The 15,905-nt window shown below is 35.4% G+C and overlaps 1 protein-coding gene across 1 annotated transcript; it reads left to right on the top strand.

Annotated features, from left to right (window-relative positions):
• LOC109849169 (legumin B-like) lies at positions 11,410 to 15,439 on the top strand. The gene is made up of 3 exons (XM_020418982.1): positions 11,410 to 11,666; positions 13,562 to 14,285; positions 14,951 to 15,439. Exons 1-3 carry the CDS (start codon positions 11,471 to 11,473, stop codon positions 15,102 to 15,104), a joined length of 1,074 nt encoding a protein of 357 aa, XP_020274571.1. The 5' UTR covers positions 11,410 to 11,470; the 3' UTR covers positions 15,105 to 15,439.

The following is a 15,905-nucleotide window of genomic DNA, read 5'->3' as shown; positions in this document are numbered from 1 at the left end:
AGATTTTAAAATAAGTCGATACGTTCCCACGGCCTTTACAAGTGACCGCATTCCATTTCCCGAATAGATGCCTGATTCACTTTCCGTCGGTGTCCATCGGGTTAGAAACCCCTGCATAGTATTGGCAACATGAATTGATGAACCATAATCAATCTACCAAGTATTACTAAGAGCATGAGTAAAATTAGATTCAAAACAGACATATGATGTGATATTACCTTTCTTCACGAGCCATTTCTTGTACTTCAGGCAATCTTTCTTAATGTGTCCTCTCTTTTTGCAGAAGAAACACTTTGGATCCTTGCCCTTGAACTTCATTGGTTGTTTTCCTTTAACCTTTAACAGATCAGATCCATTCTTGCCTTTAAATGCAATTTTCTTATCATGAGTTGTTATATTAACACTTTCTATAACCTCATGTTTAAGTCTTTCTTCTTCTTGAACACACATGGTTAGGAGTTCATTAATGGACCGATTCTCTTTGTGTGTATTGTAAGAGATCTTGAAAGGTCCATACTCCACTAGAAGTGAAGAAAGTATAAAATGCACTAGAAATGATTCAGATATATCAATTTTTAGAGGTTTAAGTTGGGAAAATGCACTAGAAATGATTCAGATATATCAATTTTTAGAGGTTTAAGTTGGGAAGCAATATCCCTTAATTGCATAATATGCATGCGATTCAGATATATCAATTTTTAGAGGTTTAAGTTGGGAAGCAATATCCCTTAATTGCATAATATGCATGCACACACCCTTACGAGCATCATATTTCACATTTGTGAGTTTCTGAATCAAGGTTGTAGTCATAGCCTTGTCACAAACAATAAATTGCTCCTCGATTGCTTTCATGAAATCCTTTACCTTATCAAATTCAGGAATTGATCCCCGAATACTTCGACTAATATGTGATTTCATAAGCATCATACTGAGACGATTTGCACACTCCCATTTTTCAAATTCAGCCTTCTTACTTGGTTCCGTAGTCTCCGTGGGAGTAGGAGAACATTCTTTATGGAGAGCCAAGTCTAGATCTAAGCAGCCTAATTTTAGAAGGATCTTGTCATTCCAATCAGAAAAATTATCACCGCTTAGAATCGGGACTTCATTAACTACTGAAACATGAATAACTGCATTAAATGAAACAAAATTAATGCTACGAAAATTAAACTTTATTCAAGTAATGACTTTTAACCTTCTTGTGGGGAGAGGTTCTTAAATGCATAGATTCATTACTTAGACTTTAATTAAGAACAACAAAGTTTGATAATAAATAAATAAAATTTCCATGCCTGTGGGTATAAGAAATTTTCCCATTATAAACAAATATGCTTTCTTAACCTAATAAATTTACATAGATCATTACTTCCCTGTAGGGTATAGTAGAGATTTATGTAAATGTAATTGCAAATCTGGATTGAATTGACATATTTAATAATGAGATGTAACATATATATATATATATATCGTGACTTTCCTTCATCCAATGGCTAGGATTCGGTCAAATAGTCAACAGACACATGCATTAATTACCTCATTAAACACATGCATTAATTACATCAACGCAGTGAACCCAGATTCATTACCTCAACGAACACGTCCTTCACTGCAGTGAATCCAGATTCACTGTATTGAATCCAGATTCATTACCTCAACGAACACGTTTTTCACTGCAGTGAATCCAGATTCACTGCATTGAATCCAGATTCATTACCTTAACGAACATGTTTTTCACTGTAGTGAATCCAGATTTGTGTTCGTTGAGGTAATTAATGCATGTAATTAATGCATGTTCTGTTGACTGTTTGACTAACTCCCAACCATTAGATTCATCTAGATCCAACGAATGATATTGATTTTTAGTTTTTAGGCTAAGGAGGTTTTTATTAGAACATCAGGTGAGAGGTAGAGGGAAACTGACGGAAGTCTGAACGTCGAAATAATTTAGAGACGGGGAGAGGGAGAGGGGCAGAAGAAAGCAAGGAGAGGGGAAGGAGAGAGGTCGGATCCGTTTGGGCGTTTTCAAAGAGAGAGGGAGAGGGGAAGGGGAGAGGTCGGATCGGTGTTGAGAAACGGAAGAAGCAGAGAGATGAAGAGGCGGTTGCGAAGGGGAGCGGCAGGGGAAAGGGCATATTTTAGATTATATAGGATAAAATTAGAATTACAAAATTTGAAAAGGGCAATTTGGGTATGCAAAAGTTTTGATAATGGTTTTTTCTTTTATAGAAACTAGTATGCTATACGTGCGTTGCACGTGATGCATATTAAGAAACTACAAGAGTCAAAATCCATAATGTTTCCATAATTAAGCATTGAACTTATACACAATACACAAGATGAATGTCAATTAAACAATATCTCACAGGACTTAGGATATTGTCTATAGAGAAGGAACCTAATATTCAACCATATATATATATATATATATATATATATAAACTTATGTCAACTTAAGTGGACGTCCACTAAGTTTCTTAGTCATTGATGATCACTTGATTGAGCTACATTGTGGATGATCATTTTCGTTGAACTTGATCTGCATATTCTAAAACCCCAACACACTAAATTTAGGATGAACACGTCGTGGTTTGACCCTCCGTCGAGCCATGTAAAAAGTTCTATTCATTCGAAACCGTTAAAATTGATACGAGTGGATGAAAAGCCAAACCACAATGGGTTCACCCTAAATTTGGTGTGTTGGGGTTTTAGAATATGTAGATCAAGTTCAACAGAGCGGATCATCCACAATGTAGCTCAATCAAGTGATTAGAATATGTAGATCAAGTTCAACAGAGCGGATCATCCACAATGTAGCTCAATCAAGTGATCATCAATAACTAAGATGTTGGCTGGCCCTATTGTTTTGATGATGATTTGTCAAACAATTTATCGCTAATATGTTTTCTAGTCTTTGTTGTTTTTGGTTTTTCCTTATATGTATTTCTACACACGGCAATCAAAAGTTAAAGATTCAAGTTCATGTGTGTGCTACACCTGGTATAAGTTTAGTTTGCTTACATATATTGTATGTTTATATGTAAGCTCAATATATGTACACTTAACACAGATTTGATGTTTTCTATCATATAAATAATTTTTCATCAAATGTTGTTACAATAACTTTTATTTCATGTTTATAGCTCATTCATACTTTATTATATACATACAATGTATGCATGATATATATATACGTGTTTATAAGTCATATCAAAATTTTCATATTCATAAAATACAAGTTTTCTGAACACTTTTCAAAAACAGGGAGTTTTCGCAAACAAAAATTGATTTTCTAAAAATTCCTTTTTTTAACGTAATTTCAAAATCAGCCCAAAAAACTGTCACATGCCATGTATCAGTTCGCGGTCGACCGCCACGGTCGACCGCCAGCAGCAAATTTTTAGTATATGGTTTTTATGTGCTCGCGGTCGACCGTGAAACCATTCAGAGACTTTCGCGGTCGACCACCGCGGTCGACCACCGCGGTCGACCGCCAGCTTTTAATTTCTAAACTTTGATTTTTTGTGCCTCGCGGTCGACCGCGAGATTTCTACGGTTGACCGCCGAACTCATGATTGTATTCCAACGGCTAGTTTCTGATTTGATTCTCTGGGGTTTTTTTGGTCATTTCAAGTTAGTTTTTGCTGAGTTCTTAAGTGGGTATAAATACCCTATTGTTTTTCTATTTCAGAAACCAAGAAAACCAAGAGTTTTTGTTTTTACAAGAAGTTTTAACAAAGGTTTAAGAGGCGTTTAAAGAGCTGTTAAGCTAATTTTCATTAATCTACTTCAAGAGAAGTTTTCTACAACAAGAAGTGGCTTTCAATTCCTATTGGGATCATCATCTACTACTCTTCTTGTTTATTGAGAAGTTTTCTAAAACTCTTCTTTATATAGCTTACTATTTCATTTTTATTTATTTAGCTATATTTATTGAGTTGTATTATTTTCATTCACTGTTATCACACACATATATTGAGCTTAATATCTTCATACTATATTATGGGTATTGGTGTGTGATTTAGTGAGTGTGAGCTTCATTGTGTTCTTACTTGTTATTGAGAACAAATCATTGTATTTACCTTTTATTGTGAGAATTACTTGTAATACACTTGTACACCGAGAGAAGTGTGAGGCGTGAGACGGAGTCAAATCCAATAGGAGTGACGTCGGTTGACAAACCTAGGGAGAGGTTGCATCCGAGCACTTGAGGAGGAGGACACGAGCTAGGTTCCTACACTTTGTGTGTAAAGTGTGATTGCATAGTGTTTGTTGTGTGAGAGTTTTTCGGTAAGCTTGTAAACCGAGTGTGTAGAAGTTCTGGCTTCCAAACCGGATTGTGATAGTGGAGATCTCCTCGAGGTGAGGAGCAGGGACGTAGGTCGTGGTGAGCGAACCTCGTAAACATATCGTTTGTTTGTGTTTTACTTAGCGTACTTTTTATTTGTACTTATTCATATCTCTCTTGCTCATATCTATCTTATATCATTCTTGCAAGAATAAATTAATCAACATAATTTTAATTGGCTTTTAATCGGGATTAGATTAGCATAAGACCCTAATTACTCCCTCCCCTCTAGGGTCTAACAATTGGTATCAGAGCTTAGTGCTCTTTGATTTAAGGACTAATCGCCTTGAGTTAAAGATCCAAGTTATCGTTTTTGTGCTAATCTAGTGTTGATTGCTTTTTGCTTCTTGCATATAATCTTATGGATATGTATGATGCATCTAGTCTAGGTTATGCTATTAATGTTGCTCCTCGTTTGGATATTTTTCCCTATGCTCAATGGCGTGTTAGATTCAAACTTTTTGTTCAAGCTAAACAATTTGATTTATGGGAAATTATTGAGGATGCTTATATTGCTCCGATTTTGGAAAAATCCAAATGGAATGAAAATAATAAAAGATCGTTTAATATGAACAAGCTTTTGTTAGAATATTTGCTTAATGCTTTTCACTCTTTATTTTCTAACAAATTTGCTAATTTTGATAGTGCTTACGTCTTATGAAAATTTATTGAAGCACATGAAGGGGACTTGGAGGCTATTCAACAAGCATTGGAAAATCCCGCTTTAAGTTCTAAAGAAGCCTTATCTCCATGTACAATACCACTAGGTGATAACCCTAGTGAGGTATGCGAGCTTGATAACGATGATATTATTACTTTTGATGAACTTGCTCTTGAGTTTGAAAAGTTACACAATTGCTATATTGATGTAAAGAGTAAGTATGTAAATATGAAATCCACTCATGAAATACTAGCCACTAAGTTTAATTTTATTGCAAATGAAAATATAATTCTTAAAGAATGCAATGAAAAATTGAGAATTGAAAATGCTAGTTTGCTTCATGAAAAACGTGATGCTATGTTAGAAGTAGATAAGTTGAAATCTATGATAAAAAATCTTGTTGATCCTACTTCTAGTAGCAATGCTTGTATGCACAATGATGAGATGAATCAAATGAGAAAACGTATATCCACCTTAAATTCAACACTAAATACTTGTATTGCTAATAATAAAAAGCTTATGGACTTATGTACAAAGTTCAATGTTAATTCTTCTAAGAAACCTATTCATTATGCACATATGTATGAAAAAATTCACAAATGTTCTATTTACGGTCTTAAAGGCCATTTAGCTCAATTTTATCATAATGCACCAAAAATTGACAAGCCTATTCATGATTGTGCATCCCATCAAGCTTCTTCATCACATACACATGTACACACATAGTGTAAATCATAAACATGCTCATGTGTATAAATGTGATTATTGTAGTCGTTTTGGTCATTTGGCCATGTTTTGTTTCGATTTGAAAAGAAATTCTCGTTTGCAAAATAATTGCAAAGGAAAATCTATTTTTACAAATAAACCACGTGCATTTCATTTCGGTCAACGCAAAACATTCAAACATATACATTGCACAAATTGCAATCGTATGGGTCATGTTTACGATTTTTGCTTTGATCGTATCGGTGCATAAAATACGCATAAGCGGGTTCATAACCCTAGGACCTTGAATTTAAATGATAGGGGTCATGTCCCAAATTTTAGTGGTACCAAAATGATTTGGGTACCAAAATGAGTTTTATATTAATTTTTTGTTTTGTTTGTTTTGTTCATTTTTAATTGAATAATTGGGTTTTGAGTTTAAATGATGAATTTTAGTTTTTATTAAGTTAAATAAAATATTTTCATAAGACAATTTTCTTAAAGGACCAAACTGAATATTTTATAAAAATCTAGATCTTACAATACCTATGCTGTTACTCTTCGCGCGGTCGACCGTCACGGTCGATCGTTAATGTTTCTAAAAATTGTTACGGTCGATCGCCACAGTCGACCGCAAGAGAATTTTTTGGTTTTCTGCTCTTTTCGTTATCGGGTTTCGGTTTATTTGGTTAAAATTTTTAAAACCCGTTTTGTCCATCACCGTCAAACTTGATCTGATCTAATCTGAGCCGCTCCTTCTTCTTCTCTAAGATCCGACCCTCTTCATCTTCCATTTTCATTCAAAATTTTTCCCCAAATCAGAAAATCTCCCATGGTCGCCCGCAGCGTTTCTTCGTTCGATCGCGGCTATTCTTCACCTCTTTTGGGTAATCTCTTTCATCATCCTCCTTGTTTCAATTCTCTCTTAGGGTTTCATTGCCTAATCTAAGTTTTTTTTTATTTCAATTTCTGTCTCATTTATATCTGTAAAACCCCAGTTGTTACTATCTGTAATTATACATCCTAAGAAGAGATCCAAGCCTGAATCTAGTTCCTCATCTATCACTGCCTCCTATTATGAGGATTATCTTCTGTTTAAAACCCTAGTTAAGAAATATAGGGAGCTATGCAAACTGAAAATCCTGCCTACTAGATATATCAAGTATGATCAATTAGCCATGTATGACATTCATACGATTCTACATGATGTTGGGTTGGCTAAACTGTTAGATGTAGAACGTAAAGTTCCTTATTACCCTTTCCTCGTTTATTTGTTTTATGCAAACTTATCTGTGTCATCTTCTGCTGATGGTCTCCAAACCATCACCACATCTGTTAAAAATATTCAGATTTCATTTTCTGCCGACGAGCTTGCGGGAATCCTTAAGATTCCAACAAGTGACGTTGAGCTTATGTCTATCGATCACACCGATCAGGCTGTGAACGATATCTTATTTAAGCCCGATTGTACCTATCCTATGAACAACAAATCACTCAATCCTACCGCTAAAATCATAGCTCGTATTGTTGCTCATAATCTCATTCCCAAAACCGGTAGCTTTGATCATTTTGCTTCTGATAAGGTTAATGCTGTTTATGCTATTTTTGCCAAAATAAAAGTGAATTAGGCAAATATTTTTCTTAAAAACATGGCATGCAAGCATCACAAACTTCTTCCTTTTGGCAGCTTCATCACTCTTATTCTTCAACACTTCGGTGTTGCTCTCACAAATGAACCCAAAGTTGATCCGGGTAAGGAATACTTTGATAGAGTCTCTCTCTCCCGTATGCAACTTTCTGACTCCTTATCTGATCCTGCTAAGCCATCATCTTCTCATTCTCGGTCTAAAGCTTTCACCTCCTCCACTTCTGATATCTGTGCCCGTTTGGATCATCTCGAGACTTAGGTCTCAACTATTCAGAGGGACGTTAGGACTATTCTATCTTATCAGCGTCAGTCACTTGGGATTCCGGATCTCTCCTCCAGTTCTGACTCTTGTTCTGATGAGGGCTCTGAAGGAGGATCTGCTTCTGGCTCTGGTTCGGGTTCTGGCTCTGGCCCTGCTTCTGATGATGGTGGAGATTGATTCTTGTTTGTTGGATTCTATGCTTATGGTGTTGTTTATGTTTTGTTGAACTAGAACTTGATACTTATGTTTTATTTTGAGTTGTAATAACTCTATGGTTTGTGTGGAAAACTATGTGTTATCGTGGAGCAAATTATATATGGTTTATGTGGTAAACAATGTAGTTTTGTGGGACTAATTTGGTTTACTATGGTTATGTTAGTTTATCATGAACAATGTATGGTGAAAACAAATATGTGGTTTTGTGCAAACATGTTGCTAATAATGCTTTATGCTTGGTTTGGACCTTAAATTTCATATGTTTATGGCTATGTATGGATAGATATGGTTGTTTAGCTCCTATATATGATATTTGTATGTCATTTATGCAAATTGACAGGGGGAGCTTTTGTCCATACCTTGGTTATTATCTGTGCTTGAATGCAGGGGGAGCGTTGCTCCTATTTATATTTTTTTTCCTTTTTGATGTTGTCAAAGGGGGAGAAAATCTACATATGGTTTATTCATGTTCATGTGGGTTATTAATATTCATGTTGTATACATAGTTGGTTTATATGTGGTTTATCAACATGTATTTCATATCATCATAAATTGTTTGCCATCATAAAAAAGGGGGAGATTGTTGGCCCTATAGTTTTGATGATGATTCGTCAAACAATTTATCGCTAATATGTTTTCTAGTCTTTGTTGTTTTTGGTTTTTCCTTATAGGTATTTCTACACACGGCAATCAAAAGTTAAAGATTCAAGTTCATGTGTGTGCTACACCTGGTATAAGTTTAGTTTGCTTACATATATTGTAGGTTTATATGTAAGCTCAATATATGTACACTTAACACAGATTTGACGTTTTCTATCATATAAATGATTTTTCATCAAAGTTGTTACAATAACTTTTATTTCATGTTTACAGCTCATTCATACTTTATTATATACATACAATGTATGCATGATATATATATACGTGTTTATAAGTCATATCAAAATTTTCATGTTCATAAAATACAGGTTTTCTGAACACTTTTCAAAAACAGGGAGTTTTCGCAAACAAAAATTGATTTTCTAAAAATTTCTTTTCAAACATGTTTATTTCATCATTTAGAAACTTTCCCTAAAGTTTTACTATTTTGGGAATTAATTTAATATTTTTAACGCAATTTCAAAATCAGCCCAAAAACTTGTCACATGCCATGTATCAGTTCGCGGTCGACCGCCACGGTCGACCGCCAGCAGCAAATTTTCAGTATATGGTTTTTATGTGCTCACGGTCGATCGTGACGGTCGACCGTGAAACCATCCAGAGACTTTCGTGGTCGACCGCCAGCTTTTAATTTCTAAACTCAGATTTTTTTGTGCCTCGCGGTCGACCGCGAGATTTCCACGGTCGACCGCCGAACTCATGATTGTATTCCAACGGCTAGTTTCTGATTTGATTCTCTGGGGGCTTTTTGGTCATTTCAAGTTGGTTTTTGCTGAGTTCTTGAGTGGGTATAAATACCCCATTGCTCTTCTATTTCAGTATCTAAGAGAAAACCAAGAGTTTTGTTTTTACAAGAAGTTTTAACAAAGGTTTAAGAGGCGTTTAAAGAGCTGTTAAGCTAATTTTCATTAATCTACTTCAAGAGAAGTTTTCTACAACAAGAAGTGGCTTTCAATTCCTATTGGGATCATCATCTACTACTCTTCTTGTTTATTGAGAAGTTTTCTAAAACTCTTCCTTATATAGCTTACTATTTCATTTTCATTTATTTAGCTATATTTATTGAGTTGTATTATTTTCATTCACTGTTATCACACACATATATTGAGCTTAATACCTTCATACTATATTATGGGTATTGGTGTGTGATTTAGTGAGTGTGAGCTTCATTGTGTTCTCACTTGTTATTGAGAATAAATCATTGTATTTACCTTTTATTGTGAGAATCACTTGTAATACACTTGTACACCGAGAGAAGTGTGAGGCGTGAGACGGGGTCAAATCCAATAGGAGTGGCGTCGGTTGACGAACCTAGGGAGGGGTTGCATCCGAGCACTTGAGGAGGAGGACACGGGTTAGGTTCCTACACTTAGTGTGTAAAGTGTGATTGCATAGTATTTGTTGTGTGAGAGTTTTTCGGTAAGCTTATAAACCGAGTGTGTAGAAGTTCCGGCTTCCAAACCGGATTGTGATAATGGAGATCTCCTCGAGGTGAGGAGCGGGGACGTAGGTCGTGGTGACCGAACCTCGTAAACATATCGTTTGTTTGTGTTTTGCTTAACGTACTTTTTATTTGTACTTATTCATATCTCTCTTGCTCATATCTATCTTATATCATTTTTGCAAGAACAAATTAATCAACATAATTTTAATTGGCTTTTAATCGGGATTAGATTAACATAAGACCCTAATTACCCCCCTCTAGGGTCTAACATAAGAAACTTAGTGAACGTCCACTTAAGTTGACATAAGTTTTTTTTTTCTCTCTCTATATATATATATAATCATGAACCCAACTCCAAATAAATTAAGAGTGGTGTTAGGGGCACACCACCACCACAACCTCAACCACACTTCCCCCCTCTCATTGCTACAGTAAACCGGGCTCCACATGAGATTTTAAAAATTTTAAAATCTCATGTGGGGCCCGGTTTACTATAGTAATGAGAGGGGAGAGTGTGGTTAGGATTGTGGTGGGTGGTGTGACTCTAACATTATTTATAAATTAATGAGGACCTTCAATTGTGAATTTGTGACCAAATATTACTAATTATATGCTCAAAGTAAAGACCACCTATCATTCAAGCGATGATTCGGGTCACGTTTTAATGACAGTGACAATTCAATCGCTAAAGTCTTTCCATGTCAAATACAGCATAAATTCCCAAGAGAAACTTTAGCACATTCTCTTGTCACTTAATTTTCTACGGATATCATACGTGGCAAATTTCTATTAGTAAAATGAAGCGAACCCTTTAGTGGCAAATCTGTTGTAATCTTTTGAAATCATTAAAATGCCTTCTTTTTTCAAATAATAAATCATAGAGATATGGAAGTTTTTTCAACAATTATAACAAACGCATAATTCATTGTGCAAAAATGTCATTATCCTAAAACATAGACAATCCCATAAATGAATTTCATATCCAAATATGTTATCTTTTTCACTCTTTTTTCAAAAGTACTTGTCATCCGAGAAATCATAAATAACTCTAAGAGTTAAAAAAAAAACCCTTCCTTTATTCTAATTATTTCAAACCCACAGAATTGAAAATTGAAAATTCATTCATAAACTCAAAACAACCAAATCGAATTATTTCACCAAAATTATGTATTAATATGCTATAAAATGTGCTAATCTGCTATAATCTGATTCTACTCTGGGTTAAAAAGTAAACGAGTTTCCAAATAATTCATGAAAATGGGTTTAAATAGAAAAACATTATCTAATAAATTTATTACGCTTTAACAAAATAATAAAATTATTATCCAAAAAAAAAATCCTAAACAAATCCGAACCGTCCATAAAAATATCGCCTAAACTCGCGCAACAGAAAAATATTTTCGCAAAAAATATCGCTCCCCGCATCAAATTCTCCCTATAAATAGACCCAATTTCCTTCTCACTCCTTCATCTTTCTAAAAAAAAAACTCATTTTTATTTCTCTCTCTAAAGTTTTTAAGTTTTTAGCCATGGACGTCGATATCTCTCCCAAGCTCTCATCAAAGGTTTACGGCGGCGAAGGCGGATCTTACTTCGGTTGGTGCCCTAAAGAGCTCCCGATGCTCGAGAAGGCCGATATCGGAGCGGCGAAGCTCGCTCTCGAGAAGCGAGGCCTCGCTCTCCCGAGCTACTCCGACTCTGCTAAGATCGCTTACGTTCTTCAAGGTATAAAAAAAAGCTGATTTTTTTGATTATTTTTTTGAATTTTTTGTTTTGGTGATCTGTAGCTAATGATGGTAGATCATGTGTAGGTGGTAATGGTCGGTTTAATATTGCAACTTGGAAGTGATCTAATTTTTATTTAGTATGTGATCTTCAAATATGAAGAAGCTCGTTAAGTTTGATTTTTTTATGCATCAAGTGTAGGTTTCTACATTATGTTATTTAAGGTGAATTTGTCTTTTAAAGATGTGAATTTTTTGGTGATCTGTAGCTGTTGATCGTTGATTATGTTACAACTTGACAACTTGTATGTGATTTAATTTAATGTTTTGTTTATTTATCGTGTGATCTGCAGAAAGAAAAAATAATCATTTTTTTTACATATATCCAGTAATTGACTTTAGTCTTTTTTATGCATTTAGTGTAGATTCCAATAATTCTTCTATGAATTGAGAACTACCACTTTAAACATTTTTTTTGGGTTTATTTATTTGTATACCATGTATTCTGAAAAATAGAAAGGTTGATTTTTGATTATTTTTTACTTTTTTTCCGCCAATAGATTACCAATAATACCTCCGATGGTTTGGAATTAGCCCTTTCAATTACAATATTTTGTTCTCTGGTAGTAGGAAATTCATTGTGACATATAACATTTAATTTGATTTTTAATTAGTGGGTCCTTGTTTAAAATAAAAGTGGTCAATGCACGTTCTAAAAGTTGGTATTTCACTAGAGGACGCCATAGCTTTTATGGGCATGCCTTGGGAAAATAAATTTCTGGCTTTCCCTTTTAAGGATAAGATGTTGACTTTTCATTTGGCAGCATTCTTTTTATATTTCAAATAAGTATGTCATAATATCAATCCTAGCTTAAGGTATATAGTTCATTGTTAGTTATTGTGATTAACATGTTCATTAGGATTATCATAAACCCAATTTTCTCAAAGAAATTGATCTGTTGTGAACTGGTAAGATGCTTTTTCATTAAGAATTGTAGAATGAATCCAATTTGCATGAAAAATTTACCATCTATTCATATGGATAGCGTATTTCTTTTAGAGATGACTATATGAATTTCGGAATACTTTGTTTTATGGAAAAGATATATAGTGAAGCAGGGATATCGGCCACATGGCTACATATTTTCCAACATGGGTATGAACTCTACCTAGATTTTAAAAGAAATTGTCCTTGACTTTTAGTAGTTTATTCTGCCCCAGTTATTGTCACCGGTTATCATTTAGTTAACATTTTTTTTGAATTGACTAGTTTTTATGTAGCAAACTATATGCAGACAATTAGTTCTTAATTTTCCAGAATTGCCAAAGCTCTGGATAAATACATGCACTTACTGCAATGTTTTGTAATTCATTAATATATAGGCATAACAGTTTCACCATTTTGGGCAATGAGTTGTATATGTCAATAAGTTATAGGATATATTGCATTTATGTGGCTTATCTTGTTTACTATTTTTGTAACCTCTTGCTTCTAGTCACAATTATTTCTAATGCTTAAATAGTAAAAGGCTATGTTACTTACGGAAAATTTAGTTACTTCATCTCACCAAGTTTTTCTCTAAAAAACGTGCTTCTTTTTATTACTGCCTCTGTGTGTACCGCGCTTTGTAATACTCATAAATTCATGATATTATATTACAGTTGTCATAATGCAATTCAATTATAGTCAATAAGAAAATATAAGCACATTCTGAACCTACGGAGATTGTCCGACTTATGATTACAAAATCTGCTCAATGTTGAATATATGATTTACAGTGAGAACCTTTTCTTTCGTGAATATGAACTTGAGATACGGCAGAGTTTAGCCAAACTATTGTTATGGTTTCCTTCATTATGTTATCAAAATTTCTGAATTTGTTTTTTACTTTACAGGAAGTGGAACTTGTGGAATTCTCCTCCCAGAATCCCCAAAGGAAAAGGTCCTCGCCATCAAAACTGGTGACTCCCTCGCCCTCCCCTTTGGTGTTCTAACTTGGTGGTTCAACCCTGAAGACACTGAGCTCGTCATTCTCTTTCTCGGTGATACATCCAAAGGCCACCACAGAGGCGCGTTCACAAATTTCCAGGTCACTGGAACCAACGGAATCTTCACAGGTTTCACACCCGAGTTTGTTAGCAGAGCTTGGGATCTCCCTGAAGACCAAGTCAAGCAACTTGTCTCAAGCCAAACTGGCTGCGGCATTATCAAGGTCAAGGATGAACAAAGAATGCCCGCACCCAATGCTCTGGATAGGGAGGGAATGGTTTTGAACTGCCTTGAGGCTCCTCTTGATGTTGATATTAAGGATGGTGGTCGAGTTGTGGTTCTTAATACTAAGAATCTTCCTCTTACTGGGGAGGTTGGACTTGGGGCTGACCTTGTGAGGATTGATGGGTTCTCTATGTGCTCGCCTGGATTTTCATGTGATTCAGCTTTTCAGGTCACCTATATTGTTAGGGGAAGTGGAAGAGTTCAGGTTGTGGGTGCTGATGGAAAGAGAGTTCTTGAAACTCATGTGAAGGGTGGATATTTGTTTATTGTGCCGAGGTTCTTCGTTGTGTCGAAGATTGCTGATGCCGATGGCATGGAATGGTTTTCCATTATCACTACTCCCAAGTGAGTTCACTTCAAATTTTCTTTTGTAACGTAGTTTTATATAATCGGTTTTTCTATAGAGTGCCCTTGGGCACTCTATAAGAGAGGAGAGAGATAGAGAGAAATGAATGAGGAGGGGGGCCCCCTGATTTGCATTGGGATCCTTTCTCCATTCATTTCTCTCTATCTCTCTCCTCTCTTATAGAGTGCCCAAGGGCACTCTATAGAAAAACCGTTATATAATTATCCTAATTGCACCAGTTTCGAGTAATGAGAAATGATATTACTATTAGTAATGGAGGCTTAACTTGTCTAGGAGTAATTAAGATGCCAAATTGATGAATATGATGATGGTTAACTTAATGTTGTTGATACCAAACTGTTGTTCATGAATCTTTAAATTCATTGTTTTGAATTTCGTTTATGCTCGTCTCGCGTGCAACCATTAATTGAATATCTCAATTACGAGAAGCGATGCAAGCATGACTGATGGATGTCGCCAAGAGAACTAACTACAATTGACCTATATGATAATGGTAACTTAATAATGGAGCAGATAACCCTTTAATAAAACTAAATGGAAGAATATGATTCATGTAGCCAACCTCAAATCGTTGCTATTGCTGTTTATGAATTTGCAAAAATGATTGTCTGATTGCGGTTCTAATGTTTGATTTCATGTGCAGCCCAATCTTCTGTCATTTGGCTGGGAGGACCGGAATCTGGAAGGCCATATCTCCAGAGCTGCTTGAAGCTGCGTTGAACACGACTCCGGAGATGGAGCAACAGTTCAGGTCGAAGAGAACCACAAGCGAGATCTTCTTCCCTCCTTCCAAGTGAAATCAAGCAGCATTAAGGGGATCTTTTGTGATGTCTTTGTTGTCAATAAGTTTTTCGACATTGGTCTCTGGTCCTGGTGCAACTAAGTTTTGCTCAACTTTGGACTAGATGGTTTATAGTTTCCTATGCTTTTTTTAAGACTACAATAAGTTTTTCGACATTGGTCTCTGGTCCTGGTGCTCCTAAGTTTTGCTCAACTTTGGACTAGATGGTTTATAGTTTCCTATGTTTTTTTTAAGACTATTAGTAGTTTCTGGTGAATGTGGACTTGATGGTTTATAGTTTCCTATGCTTTTTATTCAAGACTATTAGTAGTTTCCTATGGTTTAGTTTAATATTTGCTCTTACGTTGTCCTGAATCCTCTTTATCTTTTCAGCATCATGTCAATCTTTTGGTGTTTCTAGATTTATCATATGATATGGTTTGCTATTGAGTTGGAAGTCTTTTAAGAGTTTTTTTCCCCATCCCAAAATTTCTCTTGATAAAGACATTTTGGGTATCGCACCCATTAGGATGCAATGCAGTGTAATTTTACAACCAAAGTGCTGTCAAAACAATAAAAATATAAAACAAATTAAGGAGTTAGAAAATTCAGGCCTGATTGGGAGCAGTCGTGATATCACTGCCCTAGAAGATTAAGGACCCGCCTATCGCCCTGGCGCAGTTTGTCCTCTCTCCCCTAGCGGTAAAAACCCCCCGAATCGGCCGGCCTCTGCACTCGGGCGTGAGATACAGAGCTTATGCTCAGATGAAAACGGTTGCCCAGTAAAATGTAGCCGAAATCTTTTATTGGAGGTATA

This window comes from Asparagus officinalis, chromosome 7 (assembly GCF_001876935.1).
Source record: "Asparagus officinalis chromosome 7, Aspof.V1, whole genome shotgun sequence".
Taxonomy (NCBI): domain Eukaryota; kingdom Viridiplantae; phylum Streptophyta; class Magnoliopsida; order Asparagales; family Asparagaceae; genus Asparagus; species Asparagus officinalis.
This window is presented reverse-complemented; position numbering and strand designations above follow the sequence as displayed.

Bases quoted from the DNA above. Each gene is read 5' to 3' on its own strand.
- LOC109849169 (XM_020418982.1), top strand. From the start codon at position 11,471: ATGGACGTCGATATCTCTCCCAAGCTCTCATCAAAGGTTTACGGCGGC. The intron at 11,667-13,561 runs GTATAAAAAAAA...TTTACTTTACAG, and splicing joins GATCGCTTACGTTCTTCAAG to GAAGTGGAACTTGTGGAATT. The intron at 14,286-14,950 runs GTGAGTTCACTT...TTTCATGTGCAG, and splicing joins TCCATTATCACTACTCCCAA to CCCAATCTTCTGTCATTTGG.